Source organism: Boleophthalmus pectinirostris, unplaced genomic scaffold (assembly GCF_026225935.1).
Source record: "Boleophthalmus pectinirostris isolate CB_2022bp ecotype Guang Dong unplaced genomic scaffold, ASM2622593v1 HiC_scaffold_4, whole genome shotgun sequence".
Classification (NCBI taxonomy): domain Eukaryota; kingdom Metazoa; phylum Chordata; class Actinopteri; order Gobiiformes; family Gobiidae; genus Boleophthalmus; species Boleophthalmus pectinirostris.
Window position 1 is genome coordinate 34,534,545 of NW_026571353.1, and position 23,693 is coordinate 34,558,237.

General features: G+C 41.7%; 1 protein-coding gene across 1 annotated transcript in view; it reads right to left on the bottom strand.

Annotated features, from left to right (window-relative positions):
* ntrk2a (neurotrophic tyrosine kinase, receptor, type 2a) overlaps positions 1–23,693 on the bottom strand; it is a 337,581-nt gene that overhangs the window by 246,087 nt on the left and 67,801 nt on the right. Inside the window, exons 6-7 of the mRNA XM_055161959.1 lie at positions 10,316–10,449; positions 5,199–5,331 (exon numbers count right to left, since the gene is read on the bottom strand). Of these exons, the coding sequence (XP_055017934.1) occupies positions 5,199–5,331; positions 10,316–10,449 (267 nt within the window). The remainder of the gene's footprint in view (positions 1–5,198; positions 5,332–10,315; positions 10,450–23,693) is intronic.

Genomic DNA, 23,693 nt, shown 5'->3' on the forward strand with positions numbered 1-23,693 from the left:
GTGTTTTTTGGTTCGGTTCTTTCTGTTATCACGTCGTTTCCTCGTCACAAACGCGCCTGGAGTTGTGTTTTGTTTCATTCACACAAACCCTGCGTATTTTATCTAGGCTCAGTTCTTCTCTCAAACGGAAAACGCTCTCTTCTACCTTGTGATGTCATGTGGTGATACAGGAAGTGCTTTGGTAACACTTTATAATAACTACACCTTATTTAGCCTTAATAAAGCATGAACAAAGACTTAATTAATAATGATTCACACTTAGTAACTACTTAATTACTACCTGAATTAGCACTTAACTTGCACTTAATTCACCTGTGCTGTAAATAGTTACTCATAAGTATTTTTTTCTTAATTACTCATGAACTAACCATTTGCGTGTGCATTTGTAAATGTATATTTAAGTACAAATTTGAGCATTTATTAATGATTATTAAGCCATGAGAGAATGATTTACTAGTAATGCATTATTGTTTCTCTGGAATTTGACCAACTTTAACAAATGCTTAATAAAACATAATTATTCTTCACTTTAGAAAAACTCTCAGAAAGATTTAACTAACAGATAACAGCCGCCTGAATGATCATTGCATTATTAGTAAATCATTCTCATTCTCTCATAGTTTACTAATCATTAATAAATGCTCAAATGTGAACTTAAATATGCATTTGTAAACATGCAAATGGTTAGTTCATGAGTAATTAAGAAATATTGAGTAACTATTTACAGTACAGATGAATTAAGTGCAAGTTAAGTGCTAATTCAGGTAGTAATTAAGTAGTTACTAAGCGTGAATCATTATTAATTAAGTCTTTGTTCCTGCTTTATTAAGGCTAAATAAGGTGTAGTTATTATAAAGTGTTAGCAGTGCTTCACTATGTTTTTAAACTTCATGCACCTTCACTAGAATCGTTTGGATAATTTCAGCCCTGGAATTGACGATCTCTACTAAACAAAATGTGAAAAGTAGCATCATCACATCATCAAGGAGGAACAGAGCATTTTAAGAAACACAACTCCAGGTCTGTTTTTGAGATGAAAACGTCTTAAAGCTCATAACCAAGGGCGACGGTTTGGTTTCAGTTTTGGTGGGGACATTATCAGCTAAACCAACTGATCGTTACTTGATTAAAAGGTTAATTATATAATACTGTTTACTTTTCGTATGATGCACACTGCAAAAATCAAACAGCACAACTTTATAAGAAAGGGTCAAACGGGAGAAGAAGTTGTGTTTATGTTTTTTGAATTCTTTACAAAAACACACAGAGTCTGGGCAGGTCCAAAATAAGTGAGAGGTGGTTTCATTTTTCAGTTTGTGTCCATTGTCCTTCTAAGATGATTCTTTAGTGCAGGGGTGTCAAACTCATTTTGGTCCGGGGGCCGTATCCAACCTACTTTGATCCCAAAGGGGCTGGATCAGAAAACTCATGGCATATAAACCCCAAAAATAACAATAAGTTCAAATATTTGTACAGAGAAACACAAATCTGTTACAGGAATCTTTTTAATTGATGAACTCTTTCTTTTACAAAATATAATGTATATATATATATATATATACATACATATACATACATATACACATATATATATATATATTATGAACAACCTGAAACTTTAAGAAAAATGTAATTTCAACACAATGTTTTAACATGAACTTGTGCAAATAGGAATAAGTCAGTTTTTCTTGTAAAATCCTGCACTCGGCTCCACTTTTCTCATTTTTGACATTTTTCTGATGAGGGTGTCACGGTCAACAGTCAAAACGATCGTCCTTTAAGAGCGTTTGGAAAGAGACAAGTCTTCATTTGTGCTGCTCTGGTGGGAGGGGCCACGTACAGAGACACTGGAGACGCTGCTCTGCTCAGCACCGCAAAAAATTAACAAGATTTTAATTAAAATATTTAAGTTGAAAATCAGCCAAGGGCCAGATTAAAGGTCTTGGAGGGCCGGATCTGGCCCCCGGGCCTTATGTTTGACATCTGTGCTTTAGTGGATAAACAGCGATGTAGAAGGTTGCAGCAGATTTCTCTTTGCTTGTTGTTGATGAGATATTTGTGAGGTCATGTCCAAACATTTTTCCATGGAATATTGTCAGTAGAGTCGGGGTCTCACAGTGCACGAGTAGGACTCTGTTTGGGAGGTGCACTTGTGGTGATTAGGGATGGGCATGATTAGTAAATTAATCGATAATTGATCATTAAGAATTTCATCAATTACGTTCATTTTAATCGACAAACCAAATGTAGGTTGCTGTAGGGTGACCAAACGGGTCTGTACATGTGTCTCTCTGCACTCAGAAGGAGTGAGACACAGACAGTCGGTCAGTCTGCAACGTGCCGAAACGCAAATGCGAATTTAACGATGATTTGTACAAGAAATTCCACGCTTTCCGTTCCGGGCGGGACAAGTGTGAGTCCATGTGCACAGTGTATAAAGCAGCACATATGTTTCTGTGTCCAGTGGGAAAAAGTTTTACCAGGTGAGAGTCGCTCAATGTGGATGACGAGTCCCAACCTCCCTCCCCCCGTACGGTGTCCTGGTTTTGACAAACGCAAATATGGTCACACTAACCTGTATTCACCTGAGTCGTGTCGCATCAGCGCACAAGAGCTGTTTTTTTTTTCACTTCGCTTTGTTTATGCAAATTCACCATGCGGTTTTAAGTTTTGTTTCTGTGAGAGTTGAACAAAACTGAATTAAACACATTATAATGTCAAACGGGCTGATGTGGCTCTAGAGTCGTTACGGTTTATATGTCGTAAAGTTGAATTTATTTATGCAGATTAGTAGTGCAGATAGTAATAATAATGATGATAATTTTAATATAAAAACGTTAATGATTAATCGATAATCCTTCGTTAATTCTTCCAACGATCGAAAATTTCATCGAATGCCCATCCCTAGAGCAGAGAGTCGCTCTTTTTCCGCGGCGACTCATTATAAGACAAGTTTAACTGAAGATGAAGACACGTAATTTCCTTTTGAAAAGTTTTTCAAAGTTTGGTGCAGCGTCTTCACTCACGCTGCTCAAGTCGACATCTTCAGGTGCGGCCCTGTCCTGCCGCTTCCCCAGTTTAGGCTCCTGGCTCCACTAATGACATCACTCTGTTACAGCCAATGAAACAGCGGCAGGAGTAACCCTGTCGTCATATCACTGAACACATCTCAGAACATCTAATAAACAAAACGTGAACTAAAACCTGTTCAGTTAATACTATTGAGTTTGGAAAAACGTTGGAATAAATTTATATTTTTTAAAATGGCAAATATTGGTAGAGACTATTTTGTCTTCCCCAAATATTGGTTGTGACACGTCCCCACCGTCCCTCTGCAAACCTACGCCCTTGACCGAGACATTCCCACAGACATTTTGCCGTATAAAACCATTAACCTGAAGTTCCATTTATTCAAATAAAATGGCAAATATTGGTAGGGACTATTTTGTCTTCTCCAGATTCTGGTTCTGTGCAAAACTACACCATTGAATCATGTTGTTTCATCATCACATCGTACTAGGAGTTGTGTTTTGTTTCATTCACACAAACCCTGCATATTTTATTTAGGCTCAGTTCTTCTGTCAAACGGAAAACACTCTCTTCTACCCTGTTATGTCATGTGGTAATACAGGAAGTGCTCCACTGTGTTTTTAAACTCCATACACCTTCACGAGAATCATTTGGATCATTTCAGCCCTGGAATTGATGATCTCTACTGTCCAAAATTCATCAAATCAAAAGGTGAAACAAAGCATTTTGAGTTCAGAAGAGCCAACTAATAATAAAGGATTCTTCAACCATGTGTGAATGAAACAAAACACAAAGCTCACAAGAGTCAGTTTTATGTGATCTTGAAAGTCCATTTATCATTAAAATCTGTTTTGTGCAGTGAAATCCTGGCCCAGATGTGCCCCAGTACAGACAACGTGCACTGTACAAAACAAACAAATATGCACCAATGGGCAGTGTTGGGGAGTAACAGATTACATGTACCGGAGGTATGTAATCAGAGTACAAATTATGAGTAACTGTATTCAGTTACAGTTACTGTTTCAGTGAGTGGTAATTGGATTACAGTTACTTTGTTGAAATAAATGGATTACACGGCGGGATTTTCCAGTTTTCACATTTTGGGCTATTTCCTTTTTTTTTTTTCCAGAAATTCCACTCATTGCCGGACACTAAACCAGGTCTAAAACCAGGTCTAAATTAGGTCTAAACCAGGACTAAACCAGGACTAAACCAGAACTAAAGCAGAACTAAAACCAGGTCTAAAACCAGATCTAAACTAGGTCCAAACCAGGTCTAAACTCAAGTCCAAACCAGTTCTAAACCTGGTCTAAACCAGGTCTAAATCAGGACTAAAGCAGGACTAAAGCAGGACTAAAACCAGGTCTAAAACCAGGTCTAAATTAGGTCTAAACCAGGACTAAACCAGGACTAAACCAGGACTAAAGCAGGACTAAAACCAGGTCTAAAACCAGGTCTAAACTCAAGTCCAAACCAGTTCTAAACCTGGTCTAAAACTAGGCCTAAATTAGGTCTAAACCAGGACTAAAGCAGGACTAAAGCAGGACTAAAACCAGGTCTAAACCAGGCCTAAACCAGGCCTAAACCAGGTCTAAAACAGGATTTAACAGGACTAAATCATGCTGCGCTGACCATGTCTCCTCCTCTTCTATCAGTAATATTTTTAGTACGGTTAAGTAAAGACTGGGCTTCTTTATTGTCTCTTAGCAGACTAAACATTTTATGTGACGATTTCCTCGTCTTTGCTTCTCTACAGCAAATCAAGTAATCCAAAGTATTCAGATTACGTTACTCATTTTAAGTAGTTTAATGGATTACGTTACAAACTACATTTTGGGGGATGTGATCTGTAATCTGTAGGGGAATACATTTGAAAAGTAAACTTCCCAACACTGCCCATGGGTTTCAGGGTGATGAAAAATGAGCACAGCTGCCGTGGCGATTAACAATTTAACACAAAATATTCCTCACTTTTCTATTGCGTCTTAATTATTCACTGCAATGAGTTTTTAAATAACTTTTCAGAGACCAAAGGCGAGTTTTGCTGTCACAGAAACGATATCAGCCTTACTTCTTGGTTCGCGGAGGATAAAAAATACGTTGTTATTAGACGCAGACAGTGCACAGCGGGTTCGTATCATAAAACAAAAGGAGCAGTTGAGACTCACAGAGGATATCGAGCAGAAGAGACGCCTCCCTCTCTCCCACCACGTTCTGGGCCGTGCAGCTGATCATACTGTTGTGGTCCATGGACGAGACGTTGTACAGGTGAAGGACCGAGGTCTGCCCCGACGTCTGGATCTGAGGACACGAAACAAACACATAAAACAAAGATTGGATTATTTTTTAAGACCATTTTGGACATTAGTTGAATAAGATGAATGCTCGTTAGACCTGGCAGCTGAGTGGCGAGTAGGGGAGAAACAAGAACTGAAATATTGTGATATCGTATCGTCAAAAGTCTCACAGTAATATCGCGTCCTGTCAGAATATATTGAATTATAAGTTCCTGTGTTTAAATGTATGGTTTTATAGTAGCAACAGTTTTATAAACATCAGAAACTACCGTATTTTCTGCACTATTAGGCGCTCTGGATTATAAGACGCACTGTGATTAAATGGCCTATTTTCGAACTTTTTTTCACAAATAAACCACACCGGACTTTAACTCTTTCCCCCCTGGACGCCTACAAGGAACAACCCATACATATGTTACTAGGGCTACACCCATAGAGCATAATTGCATAAAAGAAAACAGACTTCCACGACTGATTTCAGGGCAATTTTGGTTCATAATCGAGTATAAAGCCTGGATAGTTTGTTTGGATATCGCAGGACTCCATACAGACGCATCACTCTTTGAAAGTCCGTCGCTGTCGCTGTTTTCCACTTTATAATCACCCTCATCATCACTTTGAAATCTATAAAAGTCACTTTCTCTAAACTTATCCATAAAATACATCCGCTCCTCATTATTTCTAAAACTGTGCGCCGCAGCGTCGCGATCTTTCCATTGCTCGTGTTTCGTGTTGTGTTTTTTCCGGAAGCTACCATCGTCACTACTTCGATTAACTTCGGAAAAAAATCGGCGAAAACATATCCTTGAATCCTATTGGTCAGTCTAGTGTGGGTTGTAGTGGCCCCGACCTATCGCAGCCTCTGTTTAAATGTGAAAAACCGAGCCGTTTCTAAAGGTCGTCAAATCACGTCTTTAGTGATACAGCGGAGGTGTCAAAAGTCGTCATTAAGGGAACAGGGGGGTCGTCAAATGTCGTCTTCATGGGGGAAAGAGTTAAACGAAACACAACAGTGTGATGGGTGAGTGGTTTTGTTTGTTTGTTTGTTCACAGTGACTCTGGGCTTTGTTCAGTTGTGGCGTGTAGGGAGGGTGCTGTCTGGGACCAACTGGATTGTCGGCGTGTTTACAGTGACTCAGTTGTTCAGTTGCGTCTAGAAGTGGCACATTGCGCTCGCTTTTTCGGTTCGTTCCTCATTCCGTTCCTCGTCGGCGTGGAGTGATGAGTGTGTCTGTGGGTGTTTGTCGCTGTGCGGTCGCTGTCTGCTCCGTGTGTGTTTGCGTGCGCTGCGGGTGATGCGGCTTTGTAGTTTACTGAAGTCGTGCTGGGACACCCGAGTGGATTCGTGTATAGGGGCTCTGGATTGTGGGGTGCGCGGTCGTTTTTTGATGGGGTTGGAGGTTTAAGAGCGACTAATAGTCCAGAAAATACGGTACTTATTCCATGATTCATTTCAGTGCAGACAACATGAAGAAATATGTTTTAACTTGAATTTTTGGGATTATGACGGAAATAATTCACGGAAAAATCTTGTCAAGGTATATTAAAAGTAGAAACGATTATAAGCAATTATATAAGCTTCTCCAAAATATCGCAATAAATATCATACCGTGAGATCCATATTATGATTAAGATAAGATAAGATAATCCTTTATTATCTCCCATGGGATAAATTTGTCTTGGGACAGGGGGTAACATGCTTTATCAAAAAACAGGACAACACAACACAAAGCAGCACATAAACAAACACCATAAAACAAAGTAAATATGAGGCCAGTCTGACCACGAGTGATGCACCAACAGGACCTTTAAATTATTCTTAACAGGCAAACCCTCTGCATTCTTCTGTTCTATTAATTATTGCACATTCCCTAAGCCCATGTGCAGTTTTGATTGCACATTCCCTAAGCCTTTTATAATTATTTTTAACTACACTATCTGAGTTTAGCAGCTAGTGGCAAAAAAGAATGTTTGAATCTGTTCAGTTTACAGTTTGGGACCCTGAACCTTCTGCCTGACGGCATCAACTCAAACTGACTGTGAAGAACATGGGTTGGGTCACTGATCACCTTCCTGCCGAGCTTCCTCACAGTCTCCTCAGAAATTCAAGGTTCAAAGTTCAAGGTTCTTTATTTGTCATTCAAGCATGCGAGAGAAACACATGACAGAAGGAAATGTGCTCCCCGAGGCCCAGTGATCCAGAAAGAGATAAAAACAATAATAAATAAGCAATGTTAAAAAGTAAATACATCAAAACAACAACATTTAGCAGTTCTAATGAACAAGTAGTAAAAAAAAAAAACAACGTGGCAAGATAGAGAGGCAGCCCAAGCAGGAAGTCAGTGCACTGTTCAAAAGTCTGACAGCCTCAGGAAAGAAGCTGAACTTCAGCCGAGATGTTCTGGCTTTAACCCTCTCCAGGCAGGCGTTGCAGATTTGCAACAGCTAAATTCCAAGTACCTACTTACTCCACATCCATATTATATGAGCTTTTTTTACTCAGGAGCCTTTTCTCCCATCTGTGCTGATAAACGTGGGCGATGCAGACTGTGCAAGAATGGCTACACACACGCAAACGGCCTGCCAGAAGTGCAAAATACTTTTTTTGTTTACAAAGAATAAAAAAGTCAGAATTGTATATTACTACCCCATATTATAATTTTCCCCAAATATCAGATTTTTCCTGATACTAAAAATTCATTTGAGCCTGAGAGGGTTAATGCTCCTCAGTCTCCTCCCAGAGGCAGAGGAACAAACAGGTGGTGGGAGGGGTGCCAGGGGTCCCCCATGATCCTGGAGGCCCGTCTTCTACAACGCTCCTCATAAATGTCACTGATGGGTGTGAAGTCACATCCAGTGATCACACATAATATCGTACAGAGCGATTTGGACATCGTTACATCCCTAGTAACTTGCACTCTTGCCTCACTTTTTGGCTATGTTTATATGATAATGATCTGAACAGAAGATGCAAAAGTGGCGACGCGTCTTCACTTTTTGTTCTGCGTTTAGACGAGTGTTTTGAGGAGGAAATCTGCGTGCATACGGTGACGCAAAAGTGTGTGGAATTCGATCGGGTACGCATGCCATCCGACGTGTTTGTTTCTGTGTACTGTATGTGACATAAACGTGTGCGCAACGTGAGCAGATCTGACCAGAGTTTTGCGTCTTGGGCAACAGTGGAGCATATTCAACTTTTCCACTCTGGAGGTGGTTTCAGATTTTTGCGTTTTTAAGCCCCAAAAACGCCGTCACCGTCTAAAAGAAAAGCACTTCTGATAAAATATGTTGTCATTTTTACCTGCAAGTGTTCTCGTGTAAACAGGCTCTTAGAAAGTTCTGGGTTAAGCCTTTCTGTGTGGAGTTTGCATGTTCTCCCTGTGCTTACATGGGTCACACCAAAACATGCAACATTTGTACAATCCTTCAGCTAAGGTAAGAGGGTCCTTGATCCTGACAGGTTGCCCCAGAGGGATTTTAAGTACGGGTCAAATGCAGAGGTCAACATTTCTGCCTTAACAAATAGTGTGGAAGTGGGCAAATTGTGTAAATGTTTAAACATGAGCCAGACCAGGCGCAGGTTCAAGGACGAACCCCAGAAATACTGAGTGTCTCCAGAGTGTTTCCAAGACTTTTTTTCTGCGACCCATAATTTAAAAGTCACAAACCAAGTCAACAGACATTATTTGTAAATGACAAAATAAAGTTGTGTTTGATCATTATTGAACATTAAGGATGTTTTATTGTTGACTGGATGATCGTGTCTCTCTATCGGATTACAGTTACTTTGTTTAAATAAATAGATTACACAGCGGTATTTTCCTGTTCTCATATTTTGGGCTAAATCCAGGACTAAACCAGGATTAAAACCAGGACTAAACCAGGACTAAACCAGGATTAAAACCAGGACTAAACCAGGACTAAACCAGGATTAAAACCAGGACTAAAACCAGGACTAAACCAGGACTAAAACCAGGACTAAACCAGGACTAAAACCAGGACTAAAACAGGACTAAAACCAGGACTAAAACCAGAACTAAAACCAGAACTAAACCAGGACTAAACCAAGACAAAAAAAAACAGGACTAAACCAGGACTAAAACCAGGACTAAAATCAGGACTAAAACAGGACTAAAACCAGGACTAAAACCAGAACTAAACCAGGACTAAATCAAGACAAAAAAAAACAGGATTAAACCAGGACTAAAACCAGGACTAAAACCAGGACTAAAACCAGAACTAAAACCAGAACTAAACCAGGACTAAACCAAGACAAAAAAACAGGACTAAACCAGGACTAAAACCAGGACTAAAAAACTCAGGACTAAACCAAGACAAAAAAACATTACTAAAGCAGGACTAAAACCGGGACTAAAATCAGGACTAAATCGGGACTAAAAGCAGGTCTAAAACCAGGACTAAACCAAGACAAAAAAACAGGACTAAACCAGGAGTAAAACTAGGACTAAAACCAGGACTAAACCAGAACTAAACCAGGACTAAACTAAGACAAAAAAACAGGACTAAACCAAGACTAAACCAGGACTAAAACCAGGACTAAAACCAGGACTAAACCCGGACAATATCAAGTAATCCAAAGTATTCAGATTACGTTACTCACTTTAAGTAATTTAATGGATTACGTTACAAACTACATTTTGGGGGATGTAATCTGTAATCTGTAGGGGATTACATTTTTAAAGTCACCTTCCCAACACTGAAAACATGTCCCGACATTTCAGCCTTTCTACTGAGACAGGCGGGTCTGTCTGCGTGTTCAGGTCAGCGTCAGAACTGTATTTGCAGACGTACATGCAGATCGTGACAAGACGAAAAAAAAAAAAATCTTGCAATTCACCTGAGGGTCGTGAACCAGTCTTTGGGAAACAATGGTCAAGTCGAGGTAAAACGTTGAAGAACTTAAACCACTGCAGTGCTCTGTGTGTGTGTGTGTGTGTGTGTGTGTGTTTGTGTGTGTGACCTCTGACCTCGTAGTAGGTGATGAGCGCCGTGTTCCAGATCTGCTGCGGCGCTGGGACTCCAGACGTGGTGCAGGACAGCTGGACGTTATCCCCCTCCCTCACCGGAGTTTTGGACGTGATCAGGCTCGCCTCAGGAAGCTCTGCAATGGAGAGAGAGAGAAAGAGAAAGAGAGAAGGAGGGAGGGAGAAGAGGAGAGAGGAGAGAGAGAGAGGATCGAGAGGGAGGGGAGGAGAACAGATGAGAATTAGTGAGGTGATGTTTACGACCGAACAGCCTTTCTTTCTGTTTTCGCTCGTAACACTTGATTTGGGGCTGTGATTGTGACACAAGTAAAACATATTATTCATGAATAAAGATGATTTTATATTCTGTTTGTTGTAAACCGTAATATTAATCTGCAATAACTTAAAGAAAACATACTGTGCTTATGTTCGCTCCTGGATCATTATGTTATAGTTTGGACATTTTAAATCACAAAATTAATCTAAAACAGGGGTGTCAAACTCATTTTGGTCCGGGGGCCGTATCCAACCTACTTTGATCCCAAAGGGGCAGGATCAGAAAACTCATGTCATATAAACCCCAAAAATAACAATAAGTTCAAATATTTGTGCAGAGAAACACAAATCTATTACAGAAATATTTTTTTAATTGATGAACTCTTTCTTATTATAATATTATAATATTATGAACAACCTGAAACTTTAAGAAAAATACAATTTCAGCACAATGTTTTAACATGAACTTGTATGTAAATAGGAATAAGTCAATTTTTCTTGGAAAATCCTGCACTCGGCTCCACTTTTCTCATGTTGGACATTTTGTTGATGAGGGTGTCACGGTCAACAGTCAAAACGATCGTCCTTTAAGAGCGTTTGGAAAGAGACAAGTCTTCATTTGTGCTGCTCTGGTGGGAGGGGCCACGTACAGAGACACTGGAGACGCTGCTGTGATAAACACCACAGAAAATTAACAATATTTTAATAGAAAATATAATTAAAATATTTTAGTAGAAAATCATCCAAGGGCCAGATTAAAGGTCATGGAGGGCCGGATCTGGCCCCCGGGCCTTATGTTTAACACCTGTGATCTAAAACGACTTCACAAAGGAAACAAGTCTGGTGATGTCTGTGTTAGAAAACTGTGCCCGACGGGAGCTGACGTCACCGTAAACATCACCACAACAAGGAGCTGTGCAGTTGTCCGCGCCTCCGATGGACAGCTGCATGTCACACAGGCAAGAGGGTTACAGCCGCAGACTCCACGGCTGAACCGCAGGTCGGGCGGATGACGTGATGAAAAATAATATTTTAATAAAATTCGGACGGGTGGCGGTTTCACTACTCAAATAAAAAACTCTGAACTCGGAGCAAATGGGAGGAGACCGAGCGGACGGCGGGCGGGTGCGGTTTTGAAAACTGGTTAAAAAGTGTGGTTGCAAATGGAGAGCGGGCGGATGATGAGTTTTGCGATGCGGTTGCGGATGAAAAAGTGGCCCATCCGCGCATCTCTAGTTCCTGCAAACCATCTAGTGTTTTCTGATTCCTGACCTAGTCCCTGGAGAGAAATGAAATTGAGCAGAGGCACTAGGTGGCACCAGCCTGGCCAACTGAATCCTATATGTATCACCAAAATAAAATAAAATAAGATAAAATAAAATGAAATAAAATTTAAAAAAAAGAAAGAAATTAAAAGAAAAGAAAAGAAAAGAAAAAGAAATAAATAAAATAAAAGAAAAGAAAAATAAAAAAAATAAAATAAAATAAAATAAAATAAAATGAAAAGAAATAAAATAAAATAAAATAAAATAAAATGAAAAGTAAAGTAAAATAAAATAAAATAAAATGAAATGAAAAGAAATGAAAAGAAATGAAATAAAATCGGTTCGAGGTCAGTAAGCACAACCAGAATGAATACACAAGGTGCACCAGATTATAAGGTGCACTGTCAATTTTTGAGAAAATGAAAGGACTTTAAGGTTAATGTAAAAATTGTGCGCTGTCCCTGACTCAAATAAATAAATAAATACATAAATAAATAAGTAAGTAAATAAATAAATAAAAATAAGTGCTCCTTATAGTCCGAAAAATACGGTAATAATGCAGAATTACTCAAACTCCGGGTACGCAAGAGTAAATTTTGTGTATTATATGATCTTTTATAACTTTTAAGGCTAATTATCGATGCATTTTGCCTTTTTTTTTGTTACAGCTCAGGCCTTTTAATTATACGGTTTATTTTAAAATGATTTACTGTCATAATCCAGCTTTATTTTGATTGTGCCAGTGGTTTAAAGTAGTTTCAGTATTATCCTTTATCACTGTATTTCTCTGCAGCGATAAATCACGCGTCAAAATGTGCGTAATGTAACTTTGGCGCGGTGAAAACGGACATTTCCTGAGCACTCGAGCCTCAAACGAAAGACAACAGGAGATTAGTGAAACGTGCGCGGATCGATCAAAATATAACGGAGTGTTCTTATGATGAGGGAACACCGTCGGAACGTGTCGGGAAGCTCTTAAAAGTCCATTTTGCATAATCCGTCTCCTTTAAACTGTCAGAGACCATCACTGCTCAGAATTCACGGCCGGAGTCGGCGCCATTCAAACACCGGTCACGTTTTGGGCTAAACAATACGAGCGGGACACACACGAGGTCCACACACAAGCAGCTCCTCTCCTCCCCCTGCACACCTCTCTCTCTTTACCCCTCACTCCCTGTCTCTCTTCCTCTCCTTTTCTGTCTCTGTGTCTATATGTGTGTCTATCTGTTTCTCTCTCTCTGTTTCTCTCCGTTTCTCTTTCTCCATCTGTCACTCTCTCTCTCTATCTGTGTCTCTATCTGTTTCTCTCTCTCTGTTTCTCTTTCTCCATCTGTCACTCTCTCTCTCTATCTGTGTCTCTATCTGTTTCTCTCTCTCTGTCTCTCTCTGTTTCTGTTTCTCTCTCTCTGTTTCTGTCTATCTGTTTCTCTCTCTCTATCTGTTTCTCTCTCTGTTTCTCTTTCTCTCTCTCTGTTTCTGTTTCTCTCTCTCTCTGTCTCTCTCTGTTTCTGTTTCTCTTTCTCTCTCTCTCTCTTTGTTTCTGTTTCTCTCTCTCTCTCTGTTTCTGTTTCTCTTTCTCTCTCTCTGTCTATCTGTTTCTCTCTCTCTCTGTCTATCTGTTTCTCTCTCTCTCTCTGTTTCTCTTTCTCTCTCTCTGTTTCTCTCTCTCTGTCTATCTGTTTCTCTCTCTGTCTATCTGTTTCTCTTTCTCTCTCTCTGTCTATCTGTTTCTCTCTCTCTGTTCTTTTCTCTCTCTGTCTTCTGTTTCTCTCTCTCTCTTTGCCTATCTGTTTCTCTCTCTCTGTTTCTCTTCTCTCTCTCTGTCTATCTGTTTCTCTCTCTCTCTCTCTCTGTTTCTCTTTCTCTCTCTCTGTTTCTGTTTCTCTTTCTCTCTCTCTGTTTCTGTTCTCTCTCTCTGTCTATCTGTTTCTCTTCTCTCTGTTTCTCTTTCTTCTCTCTCTCTGTCTATCTGTTTCTCTCTCTCTGTCTATCTGTTTCTCTTTCTCTCTCTCTGTCTCTCTGTTTTCTCTCTCTCTCTCTGTCTATCTGTTCTCTCTCTCTCTCTCTGTTTCTCTCTCTTTCTCTCTCTCTGTCTATCTGTTTCTCTCTCTCTCTCTGTCTATCTGTTTCTCTCTCTCTGTCTATCTGTTTCTCTTTCTCTCTATCTGTTTCTGTTTCTCTCTCTCTCTGTCTATCTGTTTCTCTCTCTCTGTTTCTCTCCATTTCTCTCTCTCTATCTGTGTCTCTATCTGTTTTCTCTCTGTCTGTCTCTCTCTGTTTCTCTTTCTCTCTCTCTCTCTTTGTTTCTGTTTCTCTTTCTCTCTCTCTGTCTATCTGTTTCTCTCTCTCTCTGTGTCTATCTGTCTTTCTCTTTCTCTCTCTCTGTTTCTGTTTCTCTCTCTCTGTTTCTGTTTTCTCTTTTCTCTCTCTCTCTGTCTATCTGTTTCTCTTTCTCTCTCTCTGTTTCTGTTTCTCTCTCTCTGTTTCTGTTTCTCTTTCTCTCTCTCTGTCTATCTGTTTCTCTTTCTCTCTCTCTGTTTCTGTTTCTCTCTCTCTCTCTCTTTGTTTCTTTTTCTCTCTCTCTCTGTCTCTCTCTGTTTCTGTTTCTCTTTCTCTCTCTCTGTCTATCTGTTTCTCTTTCTCTGTCTCTCTCTGTTTCTGTTTCTCTCTCTCTCTCTCTCTCTGTTTCTCTTTCTCTCTCTCTGTCTATCTGTTTCTCTTTCTCTCTCGCTATCTGTTTATCTGTTTTATTCCTCTCTCTGTCTCTATCCATTTCTATTTCTCTCTCTCTCTCTCTCTCTCTCTCTCTGTCTCTATCTGTTTCTCTTTCTCTCTATCTGTTTATCCATTTCTCTTTCTCTCACTGTCTCTCTCTGTTTCTATCTGTTTCTATTTCTCTCTCTGTCTCTGTCTGTCTCTCCCTCAGTATCTATCGGTTTCTCTTCCTCTATCGGTCTCTCTTTCTCTCTCTCTGTCTATCTGTTTCTCTCTCTCTCTCTGTCTATCTCTGTTTCTCTTTCTCTGTCTTTCTCTGTTTCTCTTTCTCTCTCTCTCTCTCTCTCTCTTTTCTGTTTCTCTCTCTCTCTGTCTCTCTTATCTGTTTCTCTCTCTCTCTGTCTCTATCCATTTCTATTTCTCTCTCTCTCTCTCTGTCTCTATCTGTTTCTCTTCTCTCTATCTGTTTATCCATTTCTCTTTCTCTCTCTGTCTCTGTCTGTCTCTCCCTCCGTATCTATCGGTTTCTCTTCCTCTATCTGTGTGTCTCTTATCTCTTTCTCCATCTGTCTCTCTCTCTGTGTCGTTCTCTGTCTCTATCTGTTTCTCTTTCTCTGTTTCTCTTTCTCTCTCTCTCTCTCTGCCCCTTTCTCTCCCTGTTTCTCTCTCTCTCTATCTTTGTATCTTTCTTTGTCCTCCACCTGTCTCTCTCCCTTCCTTCAGTCTTCTCTCTCTCTCTGCCTTTTCCTCTGCCGTCTCTCCCTCCTCTCCTCTCATCTCTCTCCGTTAAACAAACTGTCGTGTCTCTCTCTCTCTGCGTTCGGTCAGCGACGGCCGGTCTGTCTCCGGTCGTGTTGTTGACGCGGCGGCGGGGGGAGTTTGTCTCTCGTCTTCTGCACATCGGGACAAAAAGGATTGGACACAGTCTGCGGCTCCGTCTCTGTCCACACGCGCTTCACGCTCAACTAAACCCCGGAGATCGCTCTGACAAGACACTCTCGTTTAGTTCGGGTGTTCCCACGTTTTACTACAATAATGTGATGATTAAAATTACACAGACAAAAAAAAAATGTACAAAAACCTGACATCAGGCTGGGGGTGTTCTGCCTGGGTGTTTATGTTTATTCATAGTGACACAATCCACACTTCAGCAAAAATCTGCGTATCGTTCGTTCATTCGTTTTTCAAAATAAAACCAAAAATAAGAAAATGAAAAAAAAAAAAAAAACTATTTTCTTCATTATTTGTCTTCCAAACCAAAATGAAAAAACAGATAATGATTTGTTTTTTCAGTTTTCATTTTTGTTGTTTTGTGTTTAAATGAATAATGGAAAAAAACAGGTCCAAAACAGGACTAAACCAGGACTGAGCCAGGACTGAACTGGGACTAAAACGGGACTGAACCAGGACTAAACCGGGACTGAACCAGGACTAAACCACGACTAGACCAGGACTGAACCAGGACTAAACCAGCACTGAACCAGGACTGAACCGGGACTAAAACGGGACTGAACCAGGACTAAACCGGGACTGAACCAGGACTAAACCAGGACTAGACCAGGACTGAACCAGGACTAAACCAGGACTGAACCAGGACTAAACCAGGACTGAACCAGGACTAAACCAGGACTGAACCAAGACTAAACCAGCACTGAACCAGGACTGAGCCAGTACTGTGACCGGGACGAGACCGGAGGTGCACCCATGTAGACTGTCGGGTGATCAGGACTGAGACCGGGACCAGACCGTGACTGAGACCAGGACTGAGACCGAGACCAGAACCAGGATTGAGACCGGGATGGAGACAGGGACCAGACTGTGATTGAGACCAGGATTGAGACTGGGACCAGAACCAGGACTGAGACCAGGACAGAGACTGGGACCAGACCGTGATTGAGACAGGGACTGAGACCAGGACCAGACCAGGAGTGAGATCAGGACTGAGACCAGTTTAGTCATGGTCTAGTCGTGGTTCAGTCCTGATTAAGTCCTGGTTCACACCTGGTTTAGTCCTGGTTTAGTTCTTGTTTAGTCCTGATTTAGTCCTGGTTCAGTCCTTGTTTAGTCCTGGTCTAGTCCTGGTTTAGTCCTGGTTTAGTCCGGTTTCAGTCCCGGTTTAGTCCTGGTTTAGTTCAGTCCGGTTTCAGTCCTGGTTCAGTCCTGGTTCAGTCCTGGTTCAGTCCCGGTTTAGTCCTGGTCTAGTCCTGGTTTAGTCCTGGTTCAGTCCTGGTTTAGTCCTGGTTCAGTCCTGTTTTAGTCCTGGTTCAGTCCTGGTTTAGTCCTGGTTCAGTCCTGGTTTAGTCCTGGTTCAGTCCTGGTTTAGTCCTGGTTCAGTCCTGGTTAGTCCTGGTTTCCGGTTTAGTCCTGGTTTTCAGTCCGGTTAGTCCTGGTTTAGTCCCGGTTCAGTCCTGTTTTAGTCCTGGTTCAGTCCTGGTTCAGTCCTGGTTTAGTCCTGGTTAGTCCTGTTTAGTCCTGGTTCAGTCCTGGTTCAGTCCCGGTTTAGTCCTGGTTTAGTCATGTTTTAGTCCTGGTTCAGTCCAGCATCACAGTTTAAATCACGTAAACGGGAAACGGTCATTATCCATTTTTTTATTCATTTAATCACAAAATCAAAAACTGAAAAAACAAATCATTATCTGTTTTTTATTTTATTTTATTTTTTTTTTTTTTCATTTTGATTTTGGAGACAAATAAAGAAGATAATTGTGAGATTTATTAGGACAAACCGCCTTTGTTTTTTGAATTATGTTGTTTTGGGTTCACTTTTCCTCTACGACCTGTCACCATGGTAACTGCTGAACATTCCTCCACGGACATACACGTACAACCCCCCCCCTCAGCGCGACGTCACTGCAAAGAATGAGTCGCGACCGCAGCAGCCGCCCTGGGACAGACGGGACAGAAGCGAGGCTGCCCGTCTTGATCCGGACAAGGTCAGAGTGTCTTGCCCAAAGACACAAACACGGTCGATTTACCCGGTGTTTTTTTTTTTTTTTTAAGAGAAAAATAAAAGAAAATACTGAAAATAACGTCAGGAAATTAATTTGGATTTATTCAGATGAGAACAATTTGCCAAGTACATCCAACTTAAAATAATGAAGTGGCTGAACATGAAGGTCCCTGGGAAACGTGCCCCGTCTGCACCGTCTGCACCGTCTGCACCGTCTGCACCGTCTGCACCGTCTGCACCGTCTGCACCGTCTGCACCGTCTGCCCCGTCTGCACCGTCTGCCCGTCTGCCCCGTCTGCCCCGTCTGCCCCGTCTGCACCGTCTGCCCCGTCTGCCCCGTCTGCCCCGTCTGCCCCGTCTGCCCCGTCTGCACCGTCTGCCCCGTCTGCACCGTCTGCACCGTCTGCCCCGTCTGTCTGCCCGTCTGCCCGTCTGCCCCGTCTGCACCGTCTGCCCCGTCTGCACCGTCTGCACCGTCTGCCCCGTCTGCCCGTCTGCACCGTCTGCACCGTCTGCACCGTCTGCACCGTCTGCACCGTCTGCACCGTCTGCACCGTCTGCACCGTCTGCACCGTCTGCACGTCTGCCCGTCTGCACTGTCTGCACCGAGCAAAAACCTTCCACACCTCTCACTCTGCGCTCTCTCTCTCTCTCTGCTTCCTCTTTCTCTTTCTCTCTCTCTCTCTTCAACTCTCTTTCATTCTCTTTCTCTCTACAGCTCTCTCTCTCACTCTCTTTCTCTCTCTCTCTCTTCAACTCTCTCTCACTCTCTTTCTCTCTCTATCTCCCTTCAACTCTCTTTCACTCTCTTTCTCTCTTCAACTGTCTCTCTCTCTTCAACTCTCTCTCTTCACCTCTCTCTCTTCAACTGTCTCTTTCTCTTCACTCTCTCTCTCTTCAACTGTCTTTCTCTCTTCAACTCTCTCTTTTCACCTCTCTCTCTTCAACTGTCTCTCTCACTTCACTCTCTCTTCTCACCCTCTCTCTTTAACTCTGTCTTTCTCTCTCTCTTCAACTCTCTCTCTTCTACTCTCTCTCTTCAACTGTCGTTCTCTCTTCAACTCTCTCTCTTCAACTCTCTTTCGCTCTCTCTCTCTTCAACTCTCTTTCGCTCTCTCTCTCTTCAACTCTCTTTCACTCTCTTTCTCTCTCTCTCTCTCTTCAACTCTCTCTCACTCTCTTTCTCTCTCTATCTCCCTTCAACTCTCTTTCACTCTCTTTCTCTCTTCAACTGTCTCTCTCTCTTCAACTCTCTCTCTTCACTCTCTCTCTCTCTTCAACTCTCTCTCTTCACCTCTTTCTCTTCACCTCTCTCTCTTCAACTGTCTTTCTCTCTTCAACTCTCTCTTTTCACCTCTCTCTCTTCAACTGTCTCTCTCACTTCAACTCTCTCTCTTCACCTCTCTCTCTTTAACTCTGTCTTTCTCTCTCTCTTCAACTGTCTCTCTCTTCTACTCTCTCTCTTCAACTGTCGTTCTCTCTTCAACTCTCTCTCTTCAACTCTCTTTCGCTCTCTCTTCAACTCTCTTTCGCTCTCTCTCTCTTCAACTCTCTTTCGCTCTCTCTCTCTCTTTCACTTTCTTTCTCTCTCTCTCTCTCTCTTCAACTCTCTTTCTCTCTCTCTCTTCAACTCTCTTTCACTCTCTCTCTCTTCAACTCTCTTTCACTCTCTTTCTGTCTCTCTCTCTAAAACTCATTTTTTTCTCTCTCTCTCTCTCTCTACAACTCTCTCTTAAACTCTCTTTCTTTTGCTCTCTCTCTCTCTCTCTCTCTCTCTCTACAACTCTTAAACTCTCTGTCTCTTTCACTTTCTTTCTCTCTCTCTCCCTACAACTCTCTCTCTACAACTCTCTTTCTTTCTCTCTCTCTCTCTCTCTACAACTCTCTCGCTTCAACTCTCTCTCTTAAACTCACTTTCATCTCTCTCTCTCTACAGCTCTCTTTCTCTCTCTCTTCAACTATCTTTCTTTCTCTCTCTTCAACTCTCTTCTCTCTCTCTCCCTCCCTATCATCTTTTGGCTTTTTTTTTCTTCATTATTTCTGCAATTTTTATTTAAAATTAAGATTCAGTTCACAGTGCACATATGGAGTGTGTGGAGTTTAAAGGTTGTATGGAGGGTTTTTTTGTTGTTGTTTCAAATTGTCGATGAAAGTTCAAAATAGAATTATAGAGATGCAGCAGTCTTGTAATTATGATGACCAAAACAAAAAAGAATGAAAATCCATCAACTGTGGACGTGGTGGGGGCAGATAAACATCAGCCAATAGAAAACAAGGGCACCTCTTTAACTATTGGCTGTTGGGTTGTCAATCAAACTCCGTACGTTTCTTGCGTCACTGACTTGCCGGCGAGCTGGGATTACGTGGTTTACGGTCTCCTCTCACGTACTGATGCCGTTTACTCGACCAACACAGCGGTTCTTAGCGTCTTTTTCGAACTGTAGCTTCCTCTCAGTTTGCACGAAGTTTGTTGTAACGGCAGAAAAGAATTCACGACCAGTTCGCCGCAAAAGAAAGTTTGTTTTTGACGTCGCTGAAAGAAGAAGAGAAGGGGAAGAGGAGCGAAGCGCGACATTTGAAAAAGGACAAACAGTCGCTGCATTTCTCTTTCCTTGGAAAATCTTCTACACAACCTTTAAAACACAGTGGAGCACTTCCTGTTTTACCACATGACATCACAAGGTGGAACAGGTGGAGTGTTTTCTGTTTGAGAGAAGAACTCGGCCTAAATAACACACAAACTCTGGAGGTTATAACATAAATCAGAAAATAGTGAATATGTGCCCTTTAATGCTCTATATTCCAGTATATTATTGGGACCTTCTCGCTGTGAGGTTTCTTCTTCACAGCGCCATCTGCTGTTCAAACGCCCGCACTTACAGCACAGTTATTCTCAGATTTGACAGCCGTGTTTTCCTCGTCTGTTCATCAACTTTGACAGTAAACTTCCCCAAACGCGTATTACAATGTGTTCTGTTTTATTTGGACAAAATCTGACATTAAACTCCACAAAAGACAAAAATACTGCACTTTTTCCATGAGTAATTTCAAGTGTTTTGACAACATTTGGTACTTAATATTTATAACAGGCTAATTGCAGCTTGTCTTTGTCTCTACACTGTACAATTTTTGTTATTAAAAGAGTAAAATTGACTCTTGAGATCGTCAGAGTGTGTGAGAATGTAGTTTCCTCATCAAAAACAGACCCGGAGTTGTGTTTTGTCGTTCTGTTCCACCTTGTGATGTCATGAAGTGGTAGTTTTCAAGTTAACAGCTTAGAGATGGTCAATTTCAGGGTTTTAAATGATCCAAATGTTTCTAATTTGGATCACAGGAGTTTGAAAAAACAACGTAAATCTGTGTATCATTCGTTCATTGTTTTTTCAAAATAAAGTGCAGAATCGCCCACAAGCTCGGGGTTCTCCCTCTCTCTCTCTCAAGTCCAAGATTAGTCCTGGTTCAGTCCTGGTTTAGTCCTGGTTTAGTCCTGGTTTAGTCCTGGTTTAGTCCTGGTTCAGTCCTGGTTCAGTCCTGGTTTAGTCCTGGTTCAGTCCTGGTTCAGTCCTGGTTTAGACCTGGTTTAGTCCTGGTTTAGTCATGGTTCAGTCCTGGTTCAGTCCTGGTTCAGTCCTGGTTCAGTCCTGGTTTAGTCCTGGTTTAGTCCTGGTTCAGTCCTGGTTCAGTCCTGGTTTAGACCTGGTTTAGTCCTGGTTTAGTCATGGTTCAGTCCTGGTTCAGTCCTGGTTTAGACCTGGTTTAGTCCTGGTTTAGACCTGGTTTAGTCCTGGTTTAGTCCTGGTTTAGTCCTGGTTCAGTCCTGGTTTAGACCTGGTTTAGTCCTGGTTTAGACCTGGTTTAGTCATGGTTCAGTCCTGGTTTAGTCATGGTTCAGTCCTGGTTTAGACCTGGTTTAGTCATGGTTCAGTCCTGGTTCAGTCCTGGTTTAGACCTGGTTTAGTCCTGGTTTAGACCTGGTTTAGTCCTGGTTTAGTCCTGGTTTAGTCTTGGTTCAGTCCTTGTTCAGTTTCAGTCCTGGTTCAGTCCTGGTTCAGTCCTGGTTCAGTTCTTGGTTCAGTCCTGGTTCAGTCCTGGTTCAGTCCTGGTTCAGTCCTGGTTTAGTTTTCTGGTTCAGTCCTGGTTCAGTCCTGGTTCAGTCCTGGTTTAGTTCTGGTTCAGTCCTGGTTCAGTCCTGGTTCAGTTCTGGTTCAGTTCTGGTTCAGTCCTGGTTCAGTCCTGGTTTAGTTCTGGTTCAGTCCTGGTTCAGTCCTGGTTTAGACCTGGTTCAGTCAGGAGCAGGGGGAAGAGTGGATCGGGCAGCGGGGACAGGAGTAGGAAAGGGGAGCAGAGAAGGTTGCGCGGAGATTCCGTGCGAATGAACTAGCTACAACACGCAGCAGCAAGCGGACTCTTTCTTTGCCTTGAAAATTACGTTTTCAGACATAGGATATCGCATTCGTGTCCTGAAAAACGTTTGTCTAACTCTTGGAAATAAAGTACGTTTTCATAATAAGCAGAAGTTTCCTGTCCAGGAGTAATTTGTGGACCAGTGCGTCAGTCTTTAGACCCTTCGTCTGCTTCAGTCGCGCCATCGCTGGAATGAATCTCCAAGAATCACCTTAGTTTGGCTTCGCTGCTTTTCCCCTTGTCTTCTTCTTTCAGCGACCTCAAAAACGGACTTTCTTTTGCGGCGAACTGCTCCTGGATTCTTGTTGCCATTGCAACAAACTTTGTGCGAACTGCGAGGAAGATATAGGTCAAAAAAGCCGCTAAGAACTGTTGCGTTGGTGGAGTAAACAGCGTCTGTGCGTCTTGCGTCTGTGGACTGCGTGACAGTCGTACGTAAACCACGTACCGGCGGCGCAGGCAAGTCAGTTACGCTAGAAACGTAGGGAGATTGATTGACAGCCTGTCAGCTCACAGATAACGAGGCAGTGTCGTTATCTATTGGCAAATGTTTAGCCCCACCACGTCCAGAGTTGATGAATTTTTATTCTCTTTTTTTTGGTCATCATAATTACAAGGCGACTGCACCTCTATAATCTATCATTGACAATTTGAAACAAAAAAAATCCTCCATACAACCTTTAATCCAAAGAACTAAGACTTCAAATTGTTAGAACTGTTATTTCTTCATGTAGTCTGCACTGAAATGGAGCAAAGGATCATGGTCTATGTAGTTCCCTCTGTCTTTTTAGCTTTTGCTGCACTAAAACTCTTAATTTAAGCAAAGAGACTTGGTCCACGATATTACGGAGAGACTTTTGACGATACGATATCACGATATTCTGGTTTTTGTTACACCTCTATTAAACGCCGTCCTCCCTCAGAAAAGTTCCACAGTGCAGCTTTAACTTTCCTCTTCATATTCTTCTCATTAGTCTAAAACAGGCCTGTTCTTGTCTCAGAGTCTTTTGTCAGCGTTTAATGACTTCTCCAGTAAATCCCCTTTAATGCTGTTGGCCACAGTCGGGCTGCTTAATACAGAAAATAGCATAAACCAAGAGCGGAGGCCGGCCAAAAACCTTCTACTCAAGTAAAAGCGCCACTACTTCAAGCAATATTACTCAAGTAGAAGTACGACTACTCCAAAGGATATTGCTCAAGTAGAAGTACAAAGTCATGGTCCAAGAAATTATTCAAATATGAGGGTTAAAGGTTAAATTATGATCAAATTCTCGAAGAATACACACAAAAATTAGAAAAACTAACACAAAACAATCTAAGTTCCTACCTTCACCTATGGTCCCTGGTTCAGTCCTGGTTAAGTCCTGGTTAAATCCTGGATTAGTCCTGGATTAGTCCTAGTTGAGTCTTGGTTTAGTCCTGGTTTGGTTCTGGTTTAAATCTGTCTAAATTTAAGTCTAAGTCTAAGTTTAGATCTCTGGTCCTCCTCTCACCTATGGTCCATGGTTAAGTCCTGGTTCAGTCCTGGTTTAGTCCTGGTTCAGTTCTGGTTAAATCCTGGCTTAGTCCTGGTTAAGTCCCGGTTTAGTCCCGGTTAAGTCCTAGTTTTAGTCTTGGTTTAGTTCTGATTTAGATCTCTGGTCCTAACCTCACCTATGGTCCCTGGTTTAGTCCCGGTTTAGTTCTGGTTTAGTCCTGGTTTAGATCTCTAGTCCTACTCTCATCTATGGTTCCTGGTTCAGTTCTGGTTCAGTCCTGTTTCAGTCCTGGT